This window comes from Zalophus californianus, chromosome 11 (assembly GCF_009762305.2).
Source record: "Zalophus californianus isolate mZalCal1 chromosome 11, mZalCal1.pri.v2, whole genome shotgun sequence".
Classification (NCBI taxonomy): Eukaryota; Metazoa; Chordata; class Mammalia; order Carnivora; family Otariidae; genus Zalophus; species Zalophus californianus.
Window position 1 is genome coordinate 24230907 of NC_045605.1, and position 27716 is coordinate 24258622.

The 27716-nt window shown below is 45.9% G+C and overlaps 1 protein-coding gene across 3 annotated transcripts in view; it reads right to left on the reverse strand.

Moving 5' to 3' along the window:
- The window catches only part of ETS1 (ETS proto-oncogene 1, transcription factor), a 128040-nt gene that overhangs the window by 49950 nt on the left and 50374 nt on the right, over positions 1-27716 (reverse strand). For 2 of the 3 annotated variants that reach the window (XM_027579158.2, XM_027579155.2), the window contains exon 1: positions 15073-15538. The exons of the other annotated variant lie outside the window; for it this stretch is intronic. In XM_027579158.2, the coding sequence (XP_027434959.1) occupies positions 15073-15154 (82 nt within the window). In that variant the 5' untranslated portion in view covers positions 15155-15538. Of the gene's footprint in view, positions 1-15072; positions 15539-27716 lie in introns of those variants that run through there. 3 annotated transcript variants of the gene reach the window in all.

A 27716-nucleotide genomic window follows, 5' to 3' on the forward strand; every position in this document is an offset into this window, starting at 1 on the left:
GTAGGGGGTGCGAGACAGCCGGGGGGGGTGGTGTCATGGTGTGATGTACACCTCCAATGGATGGCACTATCGGGAAAGGGAAGCCAGAGGGGCTGGGACTCTGCCACGTGAAAGCCTCCTGAGATAACAGAGAGGCTCTGCTCACTGGAGACCAGGTGAGAGGCTGGGCAAAGTCCACTTCCAGAGGCCAACTTGCGGTGTCTACAACTTCCGGGGTGGGATGCTTAGGCGAGGCCTGGGAGGTAGGGTCACAGACTAGGATGAAGTAGAACACCTCCCATTCTCCTAAGCCAAGGATGTCCCCAGAAGACGCTGCCCAAGGACTTATACCTGGATCTACAAGGCTTTCAAGAGAAAACAAATCTCCATCAGACCCAGTTCTTTCTGGACGTTTCTCTCCCCACCCCTGGAGGGAGACAAAGGAAGGGCAGGCAGAACAGAGCTTGGGGCAAACAAACCCCCGGCCAGGCTCACTGGACGTGAGCCGGAGGAAGGTGCAGTCACAGCACTGTGACCAAAAGAGATCTTTTGGAAAATTCTTTTCCAAGAGGGATCATGAGTTTTGTCCCCTGGAATGCCCCAGAGCAGTTCTGATTGGTTCCGTGGCCCTGACTCAGAATGAGCACAGTTCCACCCTCAGATGAGTAAATAAACTGACCCAAGGAATGGAGAGAGGGAGAGGAGAAAAGAGAACAGACAGGCGGAGAGCAGAACGGGAACCAGGAGAAGGCAAGTGCCGACTCTGGGGCAGGGAGCAGACAGATGAAATTTCGAGTCCATTCCAGAGTCGGGTGGTGTGGCAGAATTCAAGGAAGAATTCTCTGAGCCTTACACCCCACTCCAGTTGGGATACAGCCCTGCCTTGGCAGCCTGCTCATTGCTGCTTTATAATATACTGAATTAGTCACTGGATTAGCAAGCACATTTACACACACTGGCACACAGCTGTTTAAAGACACAGGATCCCCTTTTCTAGGTGCCAGATATTGGCTGTAAATCAACCATTGCAATTGGCAACAGGCAGACTCCAGAGGTGCACGGTTCCTACAGGCGTCTTCAGCTGCAAAGCACGTTAGGGACATTTGGCCAGAACTGGGAAGATCTAAGAGGCATTGCTGGGGGACAGAAGGGGCAGCATGTGGAGAGGAAAGAAAGTAGGATTTTTCAGTCCTGAAGCTGATTATCTTCAGGAGGTTGCCAAACGGATTCACTGGCCCCGACCTTCCCAGGGAGGAGTGATCTCTCCTCCTCGGCTGGCTCTTTTCACAAGGAGCAGAGATTCTGTCCCAGACCTTGGATGCCTAAGGTCCCTCCCAAGGAAAGAAAGCATCCCAGGGCAAAGAGGAGAGTCCTTACGCAGCTGAAATCATCCTCTGCCCTCCCTGATCGCTACAATTCCAAGAAACGTCCTTGTTGACAAGGCAAGGGCAATGCCTGTAAATAACACTTGTGCGTTGGAAACGTGACCCAAAGTCCTAACTCAAGTTTGGTTAAGTATGCGTGAGAGGAAGAAGATGTTGCTAACTGGCCACAGGGACTGCTCTGGCCCGCTGGTTATGGTGGTGTCGAGTGGAAAATTTTCTGTAACCAGGTTAACAGTAACCACAGTTTTAACAACCACTGAAGTCATAAGAAGTGCTGTCAGCAATGAACACGGTGGCCTACAAGATAATGATAAAATACCATTTACTGAGACCCTGTGGCAGTGGAAAAATATTGTCTCAAATTACCTCAAATCCGGACAACAGTCCTGAAAGCTCTTTATTAGGATCTCCATTGTAAGGATCAGGGAAAAAAAAGGCTTACGGAAGTTAAATACTTTGCCTAAGGACAAGTTAGCAAGCAGAGAGTCTGAATTCAAACCCAGGGCTGGCTCACATCAACACTTCCCTTCCCAGGACACCATGGTGCCTGCAGTGAGGGACTTCTTCATCAGCCACATCATGAATGGCAGACTGTGATTTAGGGACAAAGATTACTTTCTACCGAGCAACCTAAATGCAAATCCCTTCCCTTGGACTTAGCTGTCTCATCCACCAAATGGGAAAAAGAGAATCTAGAGAGATCTGAAGATTATGGGAAGAAATTGTGGCATACACAAATCTGCCTGGCAAAGAGAAAAAGCAAACACAATTACTAAAAAGGGTACACTGCAGTGAGGCATTCTGAGATGATTTGCAAAGAGATTTGAGACTGGTTTGCGTAGGAGGAACCTATCTTGCACCACCAGCTTTTAGAAATTCAAATATTAATTCCTTGGAATTGGTGTGCCCATAAAAACACTGAAAATATTCTCTTCTTAGAAAGCAAGGCAGCCGAGGGCCACCAGAGACCGGACTCATCCTTGCTCCTTGCTCTCTGTCTGCAACATGCCTGTGAGCAACCTGACCAAACCCTATGAACCCAGAGGCAAGACACCAGGGCCTGATCTCATTTAAAAAAAAAAAAAAAAAAAAATCGCTGTTTTGTTCATCCAGCATCCCAAATCCTTTGGAGACATTGAAGCCAGTTTGGAATTTCACATTTCCCCCATCAGCCCATCCATCACAGAAGACTACAGGTGAGGGCGTGGAAAAGCCACAAAGCCCCCCTAAGAGAAACCTTCAGAAATCCAGAAATAAAGCCAACAGATACTGTTTAAAAAAAAAAAAAACAACAACAACAACAAAAAAAACTTCAATTGAATCAGAGGTTAACTGCAGGTCCGCCATGTAGACATTGATTCATTCCATGTGTGTTTATTTATCTACAAACATTCCTGTTGCATCAAGTGGCCTCAAGGCCTAGACTTGTGCCTCTGAACATCCCCTCCCTGGAGAATTCTCAAGCAAGGGTGGAGCTCTTACTCCATTCCTCGATTTCCCAATCCGGAAAATGGGGGCCAAAGCCCCAGTTCTGTACATAAGTTTGGTGAATTTAGTTAGCAACTTTTCATTCATGCATTTTGAATTTGAAAATGCACAGTGACAATTCTAGGAACTATGGGGGGGGGGGGCTTTCTCTGTATTACACATCCAATGGTAGCTATTTAAAGATCTACTGAATGTTTTCTTCCTTACCCTGATAATAATGAGGAGGCTGGAAGAGCATAACGCACAAAAGGATGTTCCAAGACTCAAAGCCTCTGATGAGAACGTTAGTAAATTCTCTCTCCAAGCAGACTCTAAACTGGTAGGACTTTGTAATTAAAAAGATCTAAGCTCAAATTCATGACTTGAGAGCTCTAGAACCTTGGAAAAATTAATTGAACCTTTCTGAGACTCAATTTCTTACCTTCAAAATGGGGATTAAAACACCAAGCTCACGAAGGTTTGTTTAAGGAAGGTGATTATTGGAGCAAAGCACCCTACCACGTGCCCGGCACACAGTAGGTACTCTATAAATATTAGTTTTACTTCTCTCTCTCCTCCAAACTGAAACCCAGACACATACAAAGACCAAAAACGAGCACCCAGCAGTTTTGAAGAACGTTTGGTTTCCATTAGGAGGCAAGGAAGGTGTAAGATTGAACTCTTGATCTGACGTGAAATCAAGGATGCATTTCCTGTACACACACACATGACTCACCCTTAGTTTGTATGCATTCAGGATTGTAACTCTGTATCATATCTCTCCCTAATTTAATAACATTTCTTGCATCAACAATGACTCCAAGAGTACTTTCTAAACCTGAGCTCATGAACTCTCTCACTCTCTCCCAAGGAGAGGCAGCTCACTCAGGAGGAGCGAGCGAGCACCCTTCTTCCAAAAGAGTAGAGATGACAAAGAGATGTGGTGATACTCTGGCATTCCAGAGTAAAAAGAGACTCAGCTCTCCTCATTCCCACACCAGACAAGAGAAGGAAAAAGGTTGACCAACCTAGGTAAGTGGACCTGCCCGGTTTCAAGCACAGAAAACGTTCAAACCGGGAAAAGGTAAGACCAAGGACTCCTTATGACCCAAACTCCCCACAGGTGGAGAGCACGAAGCCAAAGTTCAGGTTGAGAAGGAGACACACTTCCAGCCACACTAAGATTCGCTTTACAAGACTAGATTTTCCTGGCAAGCATTAAGTTTAGGGCCGAGATTCAAAAGTGCCAAACTTAAAATGATGATCTCTGTTTTTGTTGCAATCAGGGGTACCACCCTCTACTCCCCATTCCCATCTCCTTTTGCCTTACAATCCAGAGCCCTCCCAAGGGCACTGCTGGCTACTCAGGATTACGTTCACCCATAGGAAAACAACAACATGCTAAGGGGACACTTCTCAGTGTAACAACCTGTCACCCCACCTTGGAACGCTCTAGTTTCCAGAGTGACCAACACAAGGAGGGAGGGGACTTATTTTTATTGCTAAGGAACAACACATTGTATGAGTTAGCTAAACTCGGGAGTGTATATACCTGTTACCATAGCAAATGCCCCTGCCCCAGATGAAAACAGGGGGGAAAAAAAACCCCACTCATCTAAGATGCCATTCCTTCTTATACACCTCTTTGGCACAATTCTTGCTCATAAAATGCAGTATGAGATTCAAAGGTTTTTGGTTTTTGATTTTTGGGTTTTTTCCCTCCAGCTACCTGAAGTTCCTGCTAGTCATCAAAATGGACCTCGCTTGCTAAAATGGGTAAACGGAGGCACAGAAGACTATATATTTCAACACGGGAAAGCAGGTTGGACAGGGATTCTATTCAAAATTCTTTATATTTAAAAAATAATGTATTTCTCAAAGTCCAGGGTCAACCCATCCCAGAGGGAAACTGCGTATTTATCTAGAAACCTGTGGAGTAACTCACATTTTTTTTCTTACTTCTTGAGAAGAAACTAACTTGCCATCCTACTTAAAAATTGGCCAGTGGGTTGGCATCATGGAAAGCTATGCAGATTTTTCAGATCCTATGTCAGAGTCATCTGTGCAACCCACTCAGAGCTCAATAATTAGCCAACTGTGTGGGACCCACTAACTACATATAAAATATGTGGGGGAAATCTATCTCTGGCAAAAGAGGAGAGGGTGTCTTGTTGGCATTTCTTATCTCCAGCTCATGTTTATTATTATGATGATGATTACTATTATCATTAACATTGAATGCACTACATACTCACCAAATCAAAGAAACAGGGAAAATGTGTGTGGCTAAACAGAAATGTCAGGAGGTTTGGAGGAATACAGCTTCCTGTTCTAACTCTGCCACTGAACTTGACCATGTAAACTTGGGAAAAAAATTCAGAATCACTGCTCTGCAGTTGCCCCATTTATAAAACGTTACTAACTAAAAAAAAATTACCTTGAGGTTCAAGTGTGGTGAAGTCACGTGTCTAACTGTAAAACTGCTACCAAATTATAACCAAGTATTAAGGGACCTGGTCGATAATAAACACAAACACACCTGAGTGTTTCCCCCAAACTCAACAAGCATCCTAGTTTTTCTGCACGTGTTGGAGGCAGCAGACCCAGAACTTGAGTGAGTGGGTCTGAATCTAAAGCCCTCCACTCCCCAGCTGTGTGAGCTCAGGCAAGTGGCTGAACCTCTCCGTTTCTCCATCTGTGAAATGGAAATAATACTTAGCCATTAGGGGTGAGGGTAAAATAATGAGGTCCTCAGCACATGAATACCCTCACGGATTAATAAGTTGGCACCTAATAACTAATAGGGGGGAAAAAGGGGTCAAGATGAGGGAAGAGAAGCGCCCACATTAAGTACCAGTAGATAAGGTGTACCTTATTACCAGTGGCAGTTTTTCTTGTTTTTCCCCAAACTGGCACGCCGCCCTTAGATGCCTGCTGCTGACAGAAGAGGGGAGAAGTGTGACAGGCCCTTCTCAAAGTGTAGAAATAACATCAAGAAAATGATTTTCAGATAACGGCTGTGTGCAGGCGACACTCTCCCATGGCTGCAAAGAGAGGCCTTTGAGAAGCAAGGCGGCCTGGGCTCACCACGCCCCAACACCCACTTGTAGCGTCAGGGACACGGCTGGGGCAGCTAAAGCAGGTGGTGTCTTGCGTGAACAGCCAGAAGCCAGAGGGCCCGGGCCCTTCCCTCTACACAAACAGGGGGCAGAGGCCTTGACTCACTGAGTATGTCAGGAAGAGGCACTGAGGGGGCTTTCAGCAGAATACATTCCTGCTGCAGGAGGGGACTGTTTACCTACAGAGCAGTGCCCTGAGAAGTGGCAACTTAGACAGAATCGGCTCACTGCTCAGACCACATGCTCAGCCCTGAGGATGCAGCTGGGGCTGGCCGCTTCACCTACCGGACCCCTAACCTACATCTCCTTCCTCCAGATGAGACCCCACACTGAAACTGCCTTCCGCTGCAACTCTAGCAAAGGCCGATGGGACAAGGAAGCTGTTTCATGGAGGGGGACTAAGAGGAAAGTATGATTCCTGGTCCAGTGTCACCCCTGAGACACATGCCCAAGTTTCTCCGACGGCAAGCAAGGCCGGGAACAGTTCCCAACACCTCCCTCCATGAGAGCTATTAACCTTCACAGATGTAACCCTAGTTCTCCCAATGATTGGCAAAAGTTGAGGATTAGGAGAAAAAACATCCTCATTTTGCCCACCTCTTGAGTGACATATACTATGTTCTCTCCCAGCCTGAATTATTTCAGATGTTCTCTACGATCATAAAATGTCAGGGTAAAGAGAAACCTTATGGGTCATCTTCTCTGGCTCATGCATTTGACTAAGGAAGAACATGAGGTTCAGAAAAAATGAAATGATTTGCTCAAGGTCATGCAGACAAACAGGTGCAAAGCCATGGCTAGAATCCAGGGCTGTTGACTCTCTAAGCAATGATGGCCCCCCCCAGAATGTACACTCCACTCACAATATTTATTCCTACTATGCTGCTAAGTCTCCCCTTACCATGCATGAATCCTCACTGTATTCCATACATTTAATTAGTATTTCAATGACATAAGACAACCTTTGCATAAGGTATAGAACTCACTTAAGTTTTAGGCAAGGAACACCAGGTAGGAAAATAATAGAAGTATAAAGGTCATCACATGAAAACTCTTCCACCAAAAATGTCCTGGTGATGGATTTTCTGAAGGGTATTTTAAAATCAGACTCAGCAACGCTTTTATTTTAAACATGAACGCTAAGTAATGAATTACCCTAGCACCAAACTGTTATCACAGAAAAATGACATTTGTTAGGAGCTGTTACAGTACCTGGCACATAGTAAGAGTTTCTAAACGCTTCAAAAAAACATGGATCTACAAACACTCCCTGGGTTTAGGAATGCCCTTGCCTGACCTAGATTTTTTATTTTCCATTTGTACCTTGAAAATAAGTACCTGATTGATTCTGTCATCTACTCTGAGGTTTAACACCTATTCTGATAAACTGATACAGAGGTTTTAACAACTAACAGTATGAGTAGGAGGTAGAGTAACGCTACAAAAAAAAAAAAAAAAAAAAAAAATCATCTGTCTCAGAAGCCTATTCAGTAACACTTCTCTGTCCTTAAAACCTCCCTACCTTCAAAGGTAAAATTCATCCTGAGATTCAAAATGTTCTTACACGGGTCCTGCCTTCAGGTTTCCTTCTCTCTTCCCTTTCTACAATCAAGGTAGTTTTCTTCAGATTTATGTAAGCCTTTCTTTTACTCTAAACTTTCAGCATTCTTCCCACACTGTTCTTTCTATCTAAAATAATCCTTTCCCTGTTCTTACACCTCCTTCAAATGCTTCTGAAATAGCCATGTTCTCCCTGAAGCTGACCCGTGAAATTATTCTAGCCTAGAAGTGTTGGAAGACAGAGCCCAACAGGCACAGAAAATATAAATAATCATTGATCCACACGCAGGTCCATAAATTCACACCATGGTCCTCCTGCACTTTCAGCCATGGAAGCATCTGGAGCCCAGGGAAGATCTCATCTGATTGACCCCCACCGGTCATGCATCCACCAGGGATTTAAAGGCTCCTAAAAAGATTCCACAGATGAAGAATGGAGAGCCGAGGTCACCTACCTGACCACCCAAGACTGGTCAATATGAGGATTTTTCCAAGAGTCTATGAAATAATCACTTAAAAGCTTTTATTCATTTTTGATTATTTCTTTTTGTTCCTTTATGAGTTCTTTCATACTTTCCTGCTCTTTTTTTCTCTCTCTTCCTTTTTAGCCAAAAGGGATGTTGCAGTTGAATCCACTGTTCCCTTCCTCCCCTCCTAAAGCAGTGAGGGCTCGCTTTTTACTTTTGTTTTTGTGTTTACGCACTTTAATGGTACCAAAAAAAAAAAAAAAAAACTCTTTTTTTTTTTTCTTGCCCTTTTTGATCCCATCAGTAAAACTTCTCATCTTGGACAAGCATTAAAACAAAACAAAGCAAAAATGTTAATTGTCTTCACTCGTGTAATGATGACATTTCCCCCCAAACTCAAAAGTTCATTTTCACACACACACACACACACACACACAAACACACACACACACCCTCCCTCCCCACACACGACATACACAAAGTTTACAGTTCCTCTGCAGAACCTTGCCAAGCAAAAATCAACAGCTTAGCATAGCTCCCCAAAGCTACCAAGAGGTTTCAAATGCTTGAAGGGAACTTGTTTGAGGTTGATTTGTAGTTTAGTTGTTTCTCAGGCTCTGAGAAATATTATATTATGCGTCAAAAACACATTTAAAAATATAACTCATGGTTGGGGGAAACCACACTGAACTTGAATTGTTTCAAACTCTTAATCCGGCCCTCGTAGGTTACTTTGGATGGTCTAAGCCCCAAAATTAGCAATTGAGAATAGATAATTATAAAGAATATTGTCATCTAAATTCAATATCTAACTGGTGTGACCCTCATTTGCTGGGAGAGTCCCAGCTTATGTCCATCATTCTAGTATAATTATTCACAGTGTCCATTACATTCTCAAAAGTGTCCCAGTTTAGATGGTAAATTATATTAATTCACTACCTATACACCATCAAGATCTGAAAGCCAATAGCCTAAAACCAGCCAATACTACTTTGGGTCTTAAAGCACCATCCAGGTCAGTATTCTACAATTCTCAGGGACAGAACTAAATGCTACAGAAAAGGACAACTGAAAAAAGTTGATGGGACAGTAAGACGCGACATTTGGGAGTGTCCAGTGACAGGCCTGGACCCAAGCAGCAGAAACTGGAAAGCACCTGGGAAATATGACGAAGTTGGCCAAATAATCAATAAATATTTATGGCTTGGACAGCAATATTTTGAGTGTATCTGTAAGCATGGCTCCCTGCCAGTGAAATTGGATCTACTGCAACCTACACCACAGACCAATTTCTTTCTGTATCTGCACGGAGCCTCTAAACTACACAACTAAAAGAAAAAAGTAACACAGATAGGCACAGGGCTTTGGACAACTAGCCAAGCAGAAATAGCCTGTTTATGCAATTTGAAAAACATCTACTGACATTTTGAAAAAAAGATGCCTTTAACCCAACTGAAAAAAGTGAAGCTAAAGACACATGACAAATAGAAATGATAAATTTGGGAATTGTCTTGACGTTCTCAATGCTGGGTTAAGGACTGCTTAGCAGCTATAAGCAAAGAGTGGGCCTAAGAGGCTGTGAACACGAGAGCAGATCTCATCAGACATTCTGTCTGAGCAGGGAAGTGGGGCCAACATTTCATTCTGGAGCAGCCGATAAAAAATATGGAGACTGAGTTGTCAATAGGCAAATGCACCTCTATGATGACTGTGTAGGTCCCAGGATATTAATTACTCGGAGAAAATGCTCCCCATAAGGCAGTGATAGAGAAACCCATACCTTACCCAGGGACAAGTAGTCGGGGCGTCTGTGTCTGGATTAGCCAGGGTTCGTGGAGGTCTGGTAGGTCCGCGAGCAGAATCCCAAAGCTCGCCCTCCCTCCTTGTGTCGTAAAAACTACACACAGTCCCCTGGCCCATGAAACAGACTTGAAAATACTACATTTTAGTTGGAAAAAATAAAACACTTGGTGTGTAGACAGCAAATGTAGGGGCCTATGGCTTCTTGAGGAAGCAGGAAAATTGAACTACAGCCGTATTAAGAAAACAAACTAGTTGCTGATCTAGGTCTCTCATTGGCCAGATTGTGAGTGAGATTATATGCAGAGCTGTGTCTGTGATGCAAGAGGCAAAACAGGCAGCATCAGGAGGCTCCAGGAAGGATGTGACCTTGGAAGTGAACATAATCGCCTCCCCACCTGCGAGAGAGAGAGAAGTACATCTGGAAGACATTGGAAAAACAAGAACCCTGGCTCTCTGCTTGGTGATCTGAGGCAAGCATGGCTCTAACCTTCAAGTACCTTCCTAAAGCACCACATCTGGACTGGCAGGCCTGAAGACTGCCCACGGAACAGGCCTCTCCCTAAGCTCAGAACAGTCATGCAAGGTGGCCGGGAGCCCTGCACCTCCTCGACCCCCAGAGGACCCACCCTCACTGCTTCCTCATATGCCCCCTTTATACATATATGTGTGTGTGTGTATATATATATATATATATATGTAATTGTTTATATATATATATGTAATTGTTTTAAACATATGCCCCTTTTAATTTCCAGAGTTTCTATGAATAACATGGTGCTTTTACTTTAGGTATAAAATGCCTGCCACAGCTCTTCAGTTTGTAAGTTTCTAACAGTGTGGCCTTGGGCAAATTATGCATCTCCCTGAATATCATTTTCCTCATCTGAAAAAAGGGATAAAATGATAGCTCTCCCCACCTGAGTTAGTGTGAAGAGTAAAAAAGTGTTATTTGATGTGAGAGTGCCAGGTACATAATGTAGGCTCCATAATTTGTCATTTGTGAATAGCAATCTACCTTCAATGCTAGCTCATGGGATACCACTAGAGCCACGGGTCATTCATTCCACAAACCAGAGAGACGTCTGTAATTATGCTGTTGCCATAGCCCTTGTAGAGTCATCTGTGCTCCTTGAAAGAGAGAGCCCTGCTTTCCTGAAAAATCCTGACTTATACTAACCAGCTCTCTGCCTTGCAGAGATTTTGCTGGAGCCCAGGGTCAGCTTGGTTCTTGGAGGCTGACCACAGGCTGGTTTGTCCCCTGGGCGGGGGGGGGGGGGGGGGATGGTGAACCTCCTACAGGGTGGTCTGGTCTCTTTAAGAAAGAAAAAAAGTTACATAGACAAAAAAACAGCAATACAAACCAACCAAAAATGCCAGGAATGCAAGCTCTGCCAACCAAATAAATAAATAAAATGTGAGATACTTTATAATAACTGGACACGATGCCTTTTTCAACTCTGCATAACTGAAACACTGCTTTTTTCATCAGCCCTTCAAATGTCCCCCCGGCCCCTAGTCTTGGTGGCCCTCTTGCTTAGAGGTAGCACTGATCACCTCCATCACCCAAAGTAACTGACCAACCCCTGTGCCTTTCTTTAGCTCTGAGTTGGGACCTGGAGACACTCAGACACTCGGAAAGTTACCTGGTTCACTGTGTTGGCTCTGTGAGGCATAGCATGGAACCTCACTGGCATGAGATCTCAGCTAAAAAAGGAGAAGAGGTGCACAATATAGCAAGCAGTGGCCCCTGTGAAACATTTCAAGGGCCCCCGAAAATTCTACACTGGTCAGGCTCATTTTCTGTTGACTTGTTTTCTAGTTAACTGTTGAGAATCTGTTATGGGTCAGTACTGCTTTAAGATTGTGTGCACACCAGTAGACCTAATTTTCCAATCAACCCGATGAGATAGAACAGTCATTACACTCATTTTGTGGATGCAGGAGCGAGAGCACAGAGAGCTGAAGTAATTTGCCCAAAGTCACACAGCTAGTAAGTGGCAGAGCTGGGATTCCAACCCAGACAAGCTGGCTCCAGAGTCCAGGCTCTGAACCACCGGGCTCGTTAGTCACTAATGGAGTGTGGTCTGCAGGGGTCTGGAAGCACAGTGAACGAGCGAGCTTAATAGCCTGGGCAGCTCTGACCACCTCTCTTGTCTATGCTGATGAAGACACAAAGACTGACCAAAGGGACAGCGAAAGGAACGAATCTTCCTATCTCTAAGGTCAACAGGGGTCCCCGATGAATGCACATCCCCTGCCGGGGTAGCGAACATCCAGAGTTAGAACTCCTACTCCTCCCTGGACATTATGCTCACCTCACCGAGAAGGTGGAATGGGAAAGGAGGGGGAAAATGAAGCAGCTTGGGAATGTATTTGCTTTGGCACCCAGCCTCCACCCTTCTCAGTAAGCTCCGCACCAGGAGGGAACTCCATAGACTCTCCACTCTCCGTGGCTTTGTTTGTTGTAGCCCATTTAAGATCCGAGAGCCCCTACAATCACATATTGCAATCAAAATGGTATACCCACTTTACACTTACAAGGGATGTCCAATTCCCAAGTTATTTCAAAATATATGTTAATTTGGTACTTAAAGCTGTTAAAAATCCTGGGAGGTCTCAATCTAGAAGAAATGTGAATAAAGGTTCTGGATCAGGTCCTAGCCACAAAGACAGGCAAATAACCCAGGACTCCTGTTTCAACACCCACTTCCCTACTGCCTCCCTACTGGCTCCCATGGATTGGGGTGGGATGGGGGGGCGGAATCCTGGTTTAATTATTTAAGCCAGATAAGATCCCAAACTAGTTGTCTCCACACATAAGAAACTAAACGACCCAAAGAATCATTCTGAAATATATTTAAGTCACAGCTGTGGACACAAAGCCACGTTGTGAAAAGTTAAACTTTAAACACATGTCCTATATGGTCTGATGGGCAAAGCAAATCCCCACTTACCCAGTGTCTTCCCCACCCACCAACAAAGGCAGGCAGCCCCGGCCAATGCTTCTTCTATCCGTGCACCTGCAAGCTTAAGCCTCAACTGAAGTTTCTTTGCTGAGCTTTTCAAAGGCAACTTGCAGTATTACTCAAGGCAACATATACCGAGAAGTTAGAAAAAGGGATTAATTTTACTCTAGCCACTGGCTTACAAGATTTTCTTAAGTAAGTGACTTACCTTCTCTGGGCCTCTATTTTCCTCTCTGAGATATGGGTATAATATTCACATCTACGCTACTAAAAATCCAGGGGAAAAAAACTAAACTAAAACTGCTATATATATTTTCAAGTTTCTCTGTTTTCCCCAAGACAGTGCCAGAAATCAAATCTCATTATGATGAATGGCAGAAGATTGCTCAATTTCTCTGACCTGTTGAAATTTTGTTGTATCGAAGGCTGCTTACAAAACCTGATCAGTGGCTTGTCAACCTTTTTTGAAAAAGAGAGGCACTGTAAAGACACTTATCATAATAGATGTTGACTGTAGCATTAGGGCTTACTGTCCCATTTTACAGATGGGAATGCCAAGCAAAGTTACTTGCCCTGAGGCTTATTTTTATCAATAACCAAAGTAACAACACCATATGCTCAGAATCTCTAATATATAGTATTAAATTACCCGCCCCCCAAAATGACTTCAGCTGTTTACTGCGATCTAAAACATGTGTTTCCAGGGGCGCTTCTTCATTCCCAGCACACGAAATCCACTGTAGGTATGTGGACTGACCTATCTTACACGATACTTCCCAGACAGCCAAATCTGTCTCTTCCCCATAAACACACATATAAACAAGCCATTCTTAAAGAAAGAACCTATTAGTTGAGTTTCTATCTTTGCTGGCAACTATCCCTTCATTTCTTTGATACATGGCTTGGATCAATTGTGACTAAGAGAATTCATTCTGGCTTCCTTGAACCCCAAACACAACCAGCACAGCGACATCATTTCCGAACCGTAGGTCTAAGTGCCTGAAATGTCTCCGTGGTTCTAGTTGATCTCAGCATTGCTCTGACCGTCATCATCCTTGTAACAACAAACAAGCTTAGCCTTCTTTGTGCACTCCCCAGTGGAACTCCCAATCCTGGGGCTGAATGTTAGGGGGTCTAGCAGGGGAGGACAGGGCCATGTCTTCATTAACATTTCGGGAAGATCTCCAAGGGACAGAACATCAGCTTGGCTTGTGTTGGAAGTTTAAGCAGGTGAAGAAAGGGTTAAAATAAGCAACTGATGATGGCAGAGGCAAAGAAGTGTTAACCAAAGGCAAGAGCAGCTAAACTTATCAATAATCAGATACAACAGAGCAGCAGTTAATTATTTTCCAGAAAGCATCACCTTCTCTCCATATCTTATTATATATACCTTTACCTCTAAAATCACTGATCTCGAAAGGATAGCTGGCAGTTCCCTATTCTAAAAGAAAACATCTATTCTTCTCAAACTGCATTTATTCCTGGACTTCTGGACCCCATGAAACTGTGTAGGATCAAAAACTGTGTCTAAGACAAGATCAAATTTCTTTCCTATCCCCTTCTTCTAAATCCTTCAAACCAAAGAGTTGGGTAACACCACCCACCAAAGACCCAAAGTCACGTTTGGGGTCAGGATGTTTTCCCTCTTCTAACAGATCTCTGGTACCAGAGGACAAACGTATGGCAGATGAGAAAGCTTTGGATAAAGTAAGTAACCTGCATGTATAGAATCGGGATGTTTCCAGAAAGTTAAGATGATCATTTCAGTTCTCCTACCACCTCCTTGCCCTCAACCCAGAAAAGAGGAGCTAGATAGCAAAGGGGCATGTGACAGAGGAGCTCAGGAAGGCAAGACGTTTGAAAATGTGCTTGTAGGCCAGACAGCGAGACACTGTTTCTGTTCTTACTGCCCAGGGCCCTCCACCCAGCTCCAAGTCTGGGGGATGCAGGGGCTGTGGATGATGTCTTCTGCGCAGTGTCCATCCCCCCTAACGCTAAGGAATAAGGCCAGAGCGTGCTCGCTCATTTGGAAAGATTTAAAAAAAAAAAAAAAAAAAAAAAGCAGGAATGAGGGTGCTGGACATTCTATAAGCTTTTTCTCACTACTCACAAAAACACAGCTGTGATAATAAATACCACCCCCTAAACAAGGGTCTCAGGCCACCAACAGTCCTCCTCTTCTCTACCTTGCTCCAGCTGCCACCAGCATCGCCTCGCTCAGGCAGAAACGCACTGCCTGGGAGGGAACAGCGGAAAGGGGGAGAAGCGGAGGGGACCCAGCCTCTGGCCGAAAGCTGGCGTGGGGGCCTCGACAGTCACCACTCACCCGGGGAGGGGAAAAGCTCCAGATCGACTTTTTCCGTCTTGATGATGGTGAGAGTCGGTTTGAGATCGACGGCCGCCTTCATGGTGCCAGGAGTGGGGGGCAGACAGGATTATAGCAAGTTTGCTGTTATTCTTGTTGTCTTTTTAATGGGGATTAGTAACAGGGGAAGGGGGACCGGGGGAATCCGACTTTCTTCCCTAAGATCTCAAATTCCCGCTGACTTTTCCCCGCGCCCAGAAGGTGCGCGCCCGGCACTCTCTCCCGGGAAGTTGGCACTTTGCGGAGAAGTGCGCGCGCCCCGGGTCCCAGCCTCGCCTGCGCCTCGCCCCGCTCCTCCTCGTCCTCGCCCCGCTCCTCCTCTCCGCCGGCAAGCAGCTTCAGCTCGCTCTCGCTCTCCGAAGCCGCGCTCTCCCTCCCTCTCTCCCTCCTCTTTAGGGCGTTTCTCGCGGCGCGGAGCCTCGGCCGCCGGGTCTGCGCGCCCGCCCCCCCCATCCCCCAGGCTCTCCGCGGGGGGGAGGGGCGGGGCCGGAGGGGCGGGGGCGGTCCGGGGGCGGGGCCAGAGAGCCACGGCCAATCGGCGGCGGTGGCCCAAAAACGAAAGGAAGGCGGGGCGGAGCTCCGCGGCCGCCCGCGCCCGCGCCCGCGCCCGCGCCCGCTGCCTGCCGTGGCCCAGCCGCCCGGCGGGCGATAGCTGAGCGCGGAGCCAGCAGGGCGCTGAGCCCGGTGCCCAGCCGGGAAGGGCTCAGAGCGCGCGAGCAGGCTGGGTGGCGGAGGCTGCTGCGGCCGTTTCGGGAAAGTCCGTCTGATTCGCCACGCATTCTTGAGGACTTGGTCACCCGCTCCTGCCCCCCTCCCAGTAGCAGCATAGTTTTCCGAGTGCGTGTACATCATTCATTCACAAAGACTGACACACAGGACGTGAGGCATGCGGAGGAAGGGGCGTGCGTGCGAGCGGGCGCAGGGGGTTCTGGAGCCAGTGTCCTCCAAGGGCTTTGGGAGTCCTGGACTCTCGCCGGTTAGTGAGTCAGGATTCGGTGCTGTGTTTCTGGAGGAGCCTTCGATTTTTCAGAGACCACCCCCCCCCCCCCCCCCGTGTCATGGTTAAGAAATGAGTTAGGAAAAGACGGAGGCAGCGTTCCTGAGCAGAATTCTCGCGGCCCTTGAGCAGCATCAAGCCCAAAGCAGCCTACGGGAGACCCCAAAACAAAGGCCCAAATGCTTATTATTGGGAGAGCAGCGAACAGGGCCCCCAAACTGGAATCCAGTCATGGGCTTCCATAAGCGTCCAGTTTACCTCTAGCAGCAGTTGGGTGTTAGGGGAAGCTATTATTCTGTTCCTCTAATTAGGTCGCCATTGGCCTTTCCTTTCACACACTCTCCTCCACTAGGTAAAACTGACAACCCTACTACTACCACCACCACCGGCAAAAAAAGTGATGCAGAGGCTCCTGGTTTTGAATTTCTGGAGTACATCATTCGCAGCTGTGACAGAATCACAATGCACAGCCCCTGTTCCATTTGGGAATTCCAGACACTTCGGACACCACAACACGATCCCAAGTAATTAATGACTGCACTAATACTTTGGTTATCATAAGTGGACCTAGTTGGTTCTAATTAACACATCAACCAGTAAATCTAGAGGAATGTACACAGACACACGTGTATAGCGAGAGCCAGACACTGAGGTCTACCTTTGATTAACTAGAAGATTAAACATCAGTCTTTCTGAACAACCTCAAAGAAAGCTATTTTTAATACTGTTTCCTGATTTCTAAGTCTATATTGAACTACCACCACTTGCCTGCAACTGACTCAGATCAGTTTTAACACACCTGCTTACCTTCACCTAATCCCAGTTTTGTCTTCTTGAAGTATTAGTAACTTGCTGTTTTCCCACAGCAAATGAGAAAAGGAGCCAGGAACAGAAAATAAATCTCTGGCTCCGGGTTCCAACTTCAGATTACGCCCGTCCTTCAGTGACCAGAGGAAAATATTTGTATGTGACAATTCTAATTTTTGAAAGATTGTTGTAATCCAGCTGTGTTTCCAAAAGGTGTGAGAAAACAATGCTGGCCTCCAGATGACAAGAACAGACACTTCTGATCCTGGGAAAAGCCAGAGGAAATGGCTGGAAGAATGAATTGGATATTTACACGTCCAAAGGAGCAGCAAAAGAAAGGATCTTGAACCCATCCTGCCTTGCCTGCTCTGAATACATCAGCAAAAGAACTGAGCAAATCAAGAGTTGCTTTGGGGAATCTTGTTTTATTGATGTTGTGTTAAGAAAATGCTGTTATTTTTAAATCAAAGTGAGTACTTTTCTACTTGCAAACGAAGCTGCCTCAGAGCCAGTCTTCTCTCTTCCCCAGAATCCTCTTCAGCTTTCTTCCCCAGGCTAGCCTGAACCCTGCTGCCAACACCCCCCACCATCAGACACTAAAAGAACCCACCAGGATCCAACCAGAAGCACTTTCCACTCCACTCCCGCAGTGGGGGAATTCATTCTTTTGGTTCTTCAACAATGACATCTCACCTTGTCCATCACCCTTTTGTAACCCAGTCCTGCAGCACAGAAGCTCAAAGTATTTGAAGGTCCGAATCAAGGAAGGGGGTTAGGCAAGACAGGACGGTGGGGGAGATAGCCAGGGGCCGCCACAGACCTCCAGGAAATCTCCTTCTACTTGAGGCTGATTGTGAACAGTGAAATTATCGCAAATTATGCATCTAACTTCGGATCTAACTGAAACTTCGCTTGGGACAAGGGGCACTGATGTAAACAAGTTAAAATATGTTCACAAATGTGGGATATTAATAATCCAATCGGGCCTGCAAGTATCAAATCGATGTTGATAAATGAAATTTGCATTCTCCTTACGACATGAGTAGATTCTTGTAAGTGTTCTACTTAACTTAACTTATATCTTACTGGAGCCTAAAAAACAGTCCCTAGCCCAGTGCCTGACACATTGCAGACACTCAGGAAATATCTTTTCAGTAATGAACTATCAACTTCCTGGTCACTAGGAGCGTCTACTTCACCACCAACTCTCTGTAACTCAAAGGTTTAAGTGAAGCTGGTTCTGCTCTGGCTTGTGAAGATGAACTTAACCATGTCAGCGACTCCGCCCCTAGGTCTGCCCTGTGTCCCCCGTGTCAGAGCAGAACCCCTATTCCCCAGCATTTGTGCCCACTCAGGTTCATTTGTGCCTCAGTTTCCCCATCAGCAAAACAAGAGCAGCCGGGCCTTGCGTTCCAGCTACTTAGGCAAGTTGTTCCAACTTGTGAGGCACTCGAGAAAAATCAACCAAGGAAATACTTCCTTGCTTTTGTTTGTAATGCAGCAGTCTGATCCTCCTACACTTGGGAGAAAACAGGATTGTATTTTTAAACATTCCTAAACCCTAGGGAATTACACCCAGCAAGCGCTAAAACTCCCTAAACTAGGAACTTCATGTCAATAAGGGTCAAAACAGGGCTGCAAGAGTTGGGGGACAGGGGTGTGCAGTTAGACATTAATGATATCAAGCAACTAGTCACATTTTTATAAGAATTCCCTCACACGCATAGAAGATATCCAAAACATTAACTTTCTCTTTACTACTCCTCCCCTCAACTCCACACCAGCCTCAATAAAAAAGAAAGATAAAAATACACCAGATTTCAAACAGTCATGGAAGACAGACTCTCCCTCTCCACAAGCGTGCTAGAATAAGTTATTTGTCTCTTTCTTGAATCTTAAACTTCACCAAAGCAAAGAACCTCTGAGTTTTGAGCTAAAATATGCTGTCTTGGAGGTAGGTGCAAAAAACATTCAGACCACTAACGGCTGATCCAGAACAAGTTTATGACTCACAGATGTTGATTTACAGGTTCAAATGTAAGATTAAAAAAAAAAAAAAAGTCCTCAATTAACAACCTGTCTGAGTTGCGTTTGTGGTTGTTTTTTCTCTGAGAAAAGGCAACAGTTCCCGTCGCACACAGGGACCTAGAAACAGACCTCTGAAGCTTCACTCTAAAGCAAGTGGTTTCTCCGTGATAAGTTGAGTCATTAAAAAAGCACAGTGGGGCAGAAAACTGCCTGGGGCTTCGATATCTACCATTATCAAGCAGCAATAAAATGGCAAATTGGAGATCGAAAGGAAAATGAAAATAACTCTCTTAATTAAACTCTGATGCCAGAAGGCCTGAGGGTCAGTTTAAAAACCCAAGTGGCGGGCTCAGAGCTGTAGGGCTGCAGGCTGGCTCTGTGACCTCAGCAGAGCCACTTAACCTTTGTGTGTGACAACCTCATCTCTGTTTCAGGGAATCAAATCACCCCTGGCTCTCCCAACCATGTAATACACACTCATTAGCTATTGTTTAGAAGGTACAATAAACAATGGGCCGTAAGAAGAGCCCTAGTTAGGGGGAAGTAGTGGGGGGAGGGGGCCAGGGAGAGGGAGGACTTAGGGGCTGCTTGGCACACACAATCAAAGATGAGAGTGAGCACTGTAGGCTTGGAGTAGGACTCAGGTTTGAACTCTAGCTCTACCCGCTAACTGGCTAAATTCCTGCTCCTTAGTCACTTACTCCAAAACCTCAGCTCCTCCACACTCAAGGTAGAGACGATAATAGCACCCTGCTTTTAGGGTCGTTTGGAGCATTAAATGGGATACTGCATGCAAAGCACTTAGCACGGTGTCCAGGTCAGAAAACATGACCAGTTAAATTGTTGTTACTGTTATTAAGATCCAGGATGAGGTAGAATAGTCAAGAAATCCTGTTCAATCTCTAGGACCATCCCCTTTGCAGAGTAACTTGCATCCTCTATTTACCTGAACTGTCTTCAGGGACAGATAGGGAGAACGATCATGTTAATTTAAAAATCTCTCCAGACCCCTTCCTCACTCAGTTCCTGATTTGGGAACTTGCCCAGCTTTGGCCTCCTTTGAGACATCCCAGCACTACCTGATTAGAAGAGAAAACTGCAGATTTGTATTTGTTTTAAGAGTCATGGAAAACCCATAGTTCAAGCTCAGAAGGAAGATCGTGTGGGTGGTACCTCGGTGGAGCCAACGTCTTAGATCTTGGCTTTGTCATGTGTTGGAGCTAGCTGGGAGTCTCTTAGAAATTTTCAAGTCTAGCCCTCCTGCTCGCCAGAGGGGAAAAAATGAGTTTGAGAGGGTAGGTCATTCTCCCCAAGGCCACACAGCCTGAAAAAGACAATGTCCAGTCCTATAACAGTATCCCCGGGACTGCAGTTCTGTCCGTGGCATCTCCTTGGGTCTGCGGATACCACACTTGCAGAAGCCACGCCATTCAGCGTGGTCTGTTATGCGACACTCTTGAGACACAAAGCAGGAGCCAGTGTACACAGAAACAGATAGATCATCAGCCTCAATTTCTAGAAATCTGACAGTGTTCTCTGCACCCGATGTGTTGTCTTTGGGCAAGTGCAGTGCAGGATAACCACACTAGCATTCCCTGTGGGAGCCAGCTTGGCATGGGCTGTAGGGAGAGAAAGGGTCTGGGTTGGCTCTATTGCTGTCTGCAGTTTCTTTAGACTGTAATTATGAACCATTCAGCTGCATCTGCAGCCCCAACAATGTGGGATGGATTGGCCTAATCCACAGACCAAGCGACACTATAAAATCCACCAGTTTAGACATCACGTATTCCTCTAGCAGCAAATCGGGCTCCACTCCCCCAGAAAGAGGTGAGGAGCTGCCTATCAAGGCTGCAGGGCTCCGAGGCTTCCTACACGCCCACACTGAGCCCATTTCCTGGGATTGTTGCTCCCTCCTGGGCCTGGATAATGCAGAATGCAGGCTACCCTATGAGCCTTTGGGGATCATGTAATTTGGATTCCAATTTAATTTGTCCTAAATTGGCCTCTTGAGGAGGTAGAGGGATGATAACCTTAGTGCAGGTGGCAGGGGCACCAGCATTCTTTAATAACCTGAAGAAGCAGCGAAGCAGGCTCTTAGCAAGGAGCTCCGTACCCCAGGAGAACAGAATCCTGGCCCCCTCCCCAGCCTGCAGGTGGTTTCATCTGGTGGAAGGCTAAGGCCTTCCTCTGATCTTACCCTGCTTTTCTCTTGGGTTACAAAGACAACAGCAGACTTCAAAACAGATGTTCTCTGCAGTTGTGGTCTGAATCTCAAATTAAGATAATTTCATTGTGGGATCTTCCCCCTTTTCCTCCCCCTTTCATTTTAAAATGCCAAGGCAATTGCCCCCAAAGACTAGCATTTACCACCCCCAGAGATGAAGGAGCAGAGATAGGGTGGAGAATTTCTCCAGCCTGTTCTTGATGCTGGAAGTGAGGCGGGGGAAGCCGAGAGCACCAGAAGAAGAAGAAATCACCCTGATGGGAAAAAAGGACGACGGTACAGGAGGAAGCACTAGCAAGGGACCTTCTTGGAGAACAAAGGAAGGACAAGTTGGGGTCGGGGGCAGGCATGAAGAGTCACAGCAATTCTATGTCCTTGGCATTCGGGGACTTAAATCCCTAAGATCTCAAAAGGAAATTAAAGCCTGGTAATGTGTCCAGTATGGTCACCGAGCCCATTTCAAGGACCTGCATGACCATCAGCCATGGAAGGACAATAAAGCGAATCCATAGGAGGTTCCCAAGCTGGAAGGTTGCACAGGACACCGAAGGGGAGAAAGGGCAAAGGATCTCAGGAGGGGGGACACAGAAGATGCAAGGGAAGTTCAAGCTGGAAATCGACCTCAAAGACAGACTTTCCCCCCACGTGGACATGCTGCGCGCAAAGAATCTCCCTCCCCATCCCCACGAGGTGCTCCTCTTGCGCTCAGAGGCCTGTGCAGACACCTAGTGAACTTTCGAATGGGCACGTCTCCCTCCGACGCTACCTAAAGGCAGCAACCGGCCTGAGCCATCACAACCTCCAGCACCCAGCTGAAGATGGCAGGAGCTTAATAAACCCATTGGTGATTTAATTAATGAACAGGTGACTTCCTCACATTCCAAATATGGGTCTTGAACTCAGATATCTGTCTTCGATTTTATTTTATTTACCTACTTTGTTTAGTTTTGTCTAATATGCGACTCAAAGTTGCCCAAAGTTCAAGAGCAAAGACCCAGCCAGGTGACGCTTTTCCAACTAAAAAGGTCTTTATGAAGTTTTACTGGGCTCCTGTCCTCTCTGACCTCCTTTAAAGGAAAATGTTGCTGAAAGTCAGCATATTCATTTTATTTTTCATCTGAGCATATTCGGTATGGGTGTTTGTGAAAAATGGCATCTGGCTTACCACAAATCCAACCAGCTGCTTTGTTGTCAGTCTGAACTTTTATGTAACCTACTGTCCATAGTCTCACTCTGCTGCTCAGAGGCAGTCTTTAGGGCTTTCTGAACTTTAAGTTGAATCTTCTATTTCACTGATTATCGTGAAGGTAAGATGCCCAATCATTATATCCATAAAGATTCAAGAGAATGCATGAAAGGAACCCCATTCTCTCCATCTTTGGGAGGAAGAATAGACTGTCAGATGCTGATAGGGAGGCCAGTACCTGTTACAAATCCCCTTTACCTTGTCAAATTTGCTCTAACTGGTCGGGTTTCTGGAAGCACGGGCCATACTGTAGGCATGCCCCAGAGTGAGAGAACGTGAACGGGGAAGGAATGGGGACAAGGGAGGGCCTCAGGACCTAACTGAGGCACTAGCACCAAACAGGTGGCGCACACACACACACACACACACACACACACACACACACACACACACAAACAAAACAAAAAAACACCAAACACCTAAAGAAGGCCTAACCCCTCTTGCTGGCTGCACTGTGGCAGACCACTGCCCTCTGTACTTGGTTGTATATCCACTACTGGATAATGGAAGTATTGGCAACAGAAAAGCAGGCTGATCTTAAACCATAGAAACCAAGGAAATAACAGGTCCAGTTAGGGTCCACAGTTACCACCAAGCTGTGATGAGGATCATGAAAACACATTCTTTTATATCACCTCAACCAGAGGACCTAGGTCCTTTTTTTCTTGGGCTATTATATGAGAAGAGGCCCAAGAAAAAATTGAATGTGTCACACCGAGAACATCTTCCTAGCCAATAACTCTAACATTCTGTGGGTCGTCTACAAACATCTTACTCAGGAACGTCTGTAGCACCTGTCTCACCTTCAGCATCCTGCATTGAACGTTATCATGTCATAAGGAATTCATACGAATACCATCTTTGCCCCCTGCTGAATTGTGCAATGCGGAGGACTTTTTAAATTCCCTTGCTGTTTCAGATCTTCTTTTGTACATGGACTGCCCTGAAAAATGTACACAAAATCCAGAGTTCCGTGCCTATTCAGGAATGTAAATCCATAAAAAACTACTCTAGGGTGTCCAGGGAAATTACTCATTTTTGGAATTGACTAAGTACCCCTTATGCCACTGATAGAAAGTTGACAGTTGAGAAACAGCCTCAAGAAGGGATATGTCAACTTCTCCGGGATTACAGTTCACATGTAATTCTCTGCTCTTAAGGGCCGAGGAGAGATGAAGGCTTTTCTCATTTGCAAGGAGCCAGCTGTGCTCACTCTGTGTCTTACATCACCTCTCGGGAAGGAGTCAGAATGGAGTGGATAGTTCTGGCAATGACACATGAGGTGAAACAGACCCTAGCTCCCAGCTCATCTATCTGGATTGGCTTCTATACAATAAAAACCTTTCTCCCTCAGAGTTAGTGAAGAGGAGAGAAGCAAATCCGACACGTGTGATGTGCAAAAAGGCGCCATTTAATCAGTCAGGCCTGTGAAGCACTTTCAAGCATTCAGGGCTTGAAATGATAGGTAATGATAGGTAATGCGGAGCACGAAGAAAGTAGAAAATAGAGAAGTTACTTCTCAATGGAAATGTATTTCATCAAACTGATCAGAAACATGTGTTTTCCCCAGACTGGGAAACCATCTTGAAAGACTTCATCACAAAAAGGCCTTGGGTGGGAAGGGCCACTAGGGACCTGCTGGGGAGGGGAGGAGGGAGGTGCAGCTGGGTGGGGAGCTGGCAACAGACTGTGGGAGAAAGAATAAACAGCAGTCAGCTCTCTGGCGGCAGGTTCCCAGGAGAGATCCCTTTCCAGGAATTAAAAATTCTAAATAATGTTGAGAATTGTCAAGAATCAAAAAGATTACAGACTTTTCTTTCAGGGAATTCCACAGCATTGAGAGAGACCAGATGGCTGGCAACAACCATTCCCAGATCCGGGAGAGGCCCAGCATCCCATATACTCTTCATTTTCAGTGAGCTAACACTTTCTGTCATGGAGAGTATTTTTGTTTTGATCGAATTGAATTGGGCTGAGGTGTTGAGGTAAAGAGACAATTCCAAATAAGTGTTCCTGCTTCCAAATAGCCCATGTGAAGACCTGCAGTTTCTTGTCAAATTGACTATTGGGCTTTGGTGTCTTAACTTCATAGAATGCACTTAAGCTTGAAAATAACTGAGGAGGCAATGTAGTAGAGTGGTTAAGAGCAAAAGGTTGAGTTTCAGCTTGCCCCCCTCCAGCTGTCAGTCCTTTGGCCTCAGAAAGCCTCAATTTCTTCATCTCTAGAATGGAGGTGATCATCATGCCCAGCTCACAGAGCTGAACGAAAGACAGAATGAACGTGTGCCAAGTAATTTGCCCTGGGCCTGATGAAGAATGAGCACTCGACAACACTTGGCTCCTCTTATTCCCTCAAAAAATCAGAATTGTGACTTTGGATTGGGTGAACATAAAATTTTCATAGAAGTTAATCCAAGCTGTGGTATACAATGTTGCCACGATGAGATTAGGATATGGCGATCCCTCTTGGTGTGTGCCATGAAACCCATAACATAATAATAAAGATTATTTTAGGTCTGAGTATCCTAATCACAGCATCCTCTTGGATGAGAGGGGGTTGAATCCCATTATAGAGACGTGACATACGGGTTATGGAAGTTCTAATCGTATGTTCACGTCTACATTACACATTAGCAGCAAAGAGAAAAATATTCACCCTTGGGACTCTTCCAATATTGGACTGTCCCCACCCAGGGCTGCAGGTCTCATACCCATTCAGTGATTCTGTACAACCGTAGCAAAACAAGAACTTGGCTTATGCCATCTGGCTGCTCAGTGGTCTTAGTGGAACCTCACACACTATCTAAGACATAGCTTGTTCCAGGCTGTCTGAGGCATTCCTCGAGCCGGCCCCCGTTAGGCAGTACACCGCCACATTCATTCCACGGAAGTCTTGTCTTGTGTTTTCCCATCTTACATTTCTCTAGGCTATCTCTTTTTCTGACAGCTAGAGCTTTCAAACAACTTAACTTGGGCTGTAAAGCTGAACCTCAAACCATCTATTGCTCCATGCATTTTAGTTACAGAATTCTGGACCCATGTAGCAAGCTTGGACTTGCCACCCAGAATTCAGATGGAGTGTTTTACTTGCTGGCCTCAATAACCTGCGCTGACCAGTGGCCCAAAAGAACCCCAGGGAGAGGTATTTCACGTTGCCCCTTCTGCCGCCAGTCAGAGCCCTCGTGGCTCTGTGTTGCTCAATAGCAAGCCGGATTTTCCTATTTCGGGGGCACCAGCTACATAATTTGTATTCTGGCACCACCAGCGCCTGGCACCTAGCCACCCAGGCTGGTATATTTGAACACACGTAGTCTCCGCACTCGTTGTCTGCTTCATTTTGGCAAGATTAATGCCACATCGCTGGGAAAATGGACTTAATTGGTTTTCTGGGGGTGTTTGGTTAAGTCACCCCACCTCAGCTCCAAGTTGATTAAAGTGTAGCTTTGCCCTTTCCAACAACCGTGGCAAATAAATGATGGGGAAATACTCCAAAATGCACATGGCTGGGTCCTCTCATTCTTTTTTTTTTTCCTAGTGACTTTGGGGAGGTTTGGGCACTGATCCTGCATACACAATACTGTTCTTGTTCTTCTTTTCTCTACAGAGCAGCCTTGAATAGCTCTGTCTAAAATTATAAGCAGGGGCAGCCCTAGGCTCCAAGAGATCAGAGCCCTCATGCTGGGTCTGAACAAAGACCTTGCTTTTCCCCAACAATTAGCCCTGTAAAAAAGGACATCTATCTCCCTCTATTAAAGCCACCACGTGCCTTCAAGTCAGCCCATTGTAAAGCTAATTAAATAACACGCCTCTCTCCCCATGCAGGTCTCCTGATTAGCTTTCTTCTGTCCAAGACCTCTCTGCGAGGCGCCTAGAGATAGACAAGCCAACGTTCGACTTCTCCTAAGCTCCCCCTTTGAAAAGCCATCTTATCAATATTGTTGAGTTTGTTCATGCTCCGTGTTCTTCCATTAGCTCAGACTTTAGTCACCTGCACCTTCAAGGAATAGATAAAATTTATTATTACCTATTATTATTATTATCTGTTATTATGATTTAGCATTATTTTTTAAAAAATGAATGACACGGGAGGGCCAAATTTCTGTCCCAGTGTGAAATCTTTGGTGGGAATCCACCCACTTCGGGCTGAAGGCACTGCCACCACCCCCGGAAGGGTGGCACGTGTGAGGGACTTGCAACAGAAGTCGCAGAGCCTGGGGAAGACACAGGGGTCACAGGCCGTTCCCCACCATACAAGTCTTCAGACGGGGTTGACCGATGATGAAGCACGAGCTTCTCGGAAAGGTATGCTATAGGAAAGCAGAGACAAGAGTTCAACCAAAATGTTTTAAACATGATGGAGAAATAATGAATTCCTTCAAAGCCTCCTTACTGCCAAGCAGATAAAATCCAACTACAGCCCAAAAGGCCAAAATTGGCCCCTGCCGGCCTTCCAGCCACCCACTGAAGGACACTGCACCCCAGTGCACCTGTGGGGACCCCTCGAACACACCCCAGTGCCTCATCTTTCTGTGCAATTCTGTGCACATCCTTCTGCCCTTTCTGGAAAGCCCTGGCCCCCCTGTCCCACTCATTTGTCAGGACAAAGAAGCAAACATTACCCACTTCCCCACTTCTCCCCACCCCCACCCCCGCCCCCGTGAAGGTTTCCTGGGCCTTCCTGGATAAAATCAGGCACTTCCTTCTCTGCTCTCTCAGAGCAAACTGCCTCCGAGTCAGCACCTACAGGCTTCTGACTGGCCACTTCCAACACTGCTGACCACACACTTCAGCCCTTCAAGGGCAGGAACCATATTAGATTCAAATGGTAATTCCCAGCTTAACATACAGTGACTTGGACATAGTGACATAGTAAATGCTTAATAAATGTTGAAAGAACACACAACTGAAAAAATGAGTGAAAGAAATAATGAATAAATAGATGAGTGAATAAAACAAGCTTCTGATACGAAATGTGATCTGAGATGGTAGCCTCAGGCCTGCTCCCCGCTTCACTACACCCAGCCCTGTGTGCTTGGAAAAGGGCACTGTTATCTTACGATATCTTACGATATCTTATCTTACGTTCTCCCTCTCTCTGAAATTGTCTGATCTCAGGGTGCCTCAGTGGCTCAGTCAGTTGAACGTCCGCCTCTTGGTTTCGGTTCAGGTCATGATCTCAGGGTCATGAGATCAGGCCCCACATTGAGCTCCATGCTCAGTGCAAAATCTGCTTGAGATTCTCTCCCTCCCTCTCCCTTTGCCCCTCCCCCCGATTGTACACACACACTCTCTCTCTCTCTTTC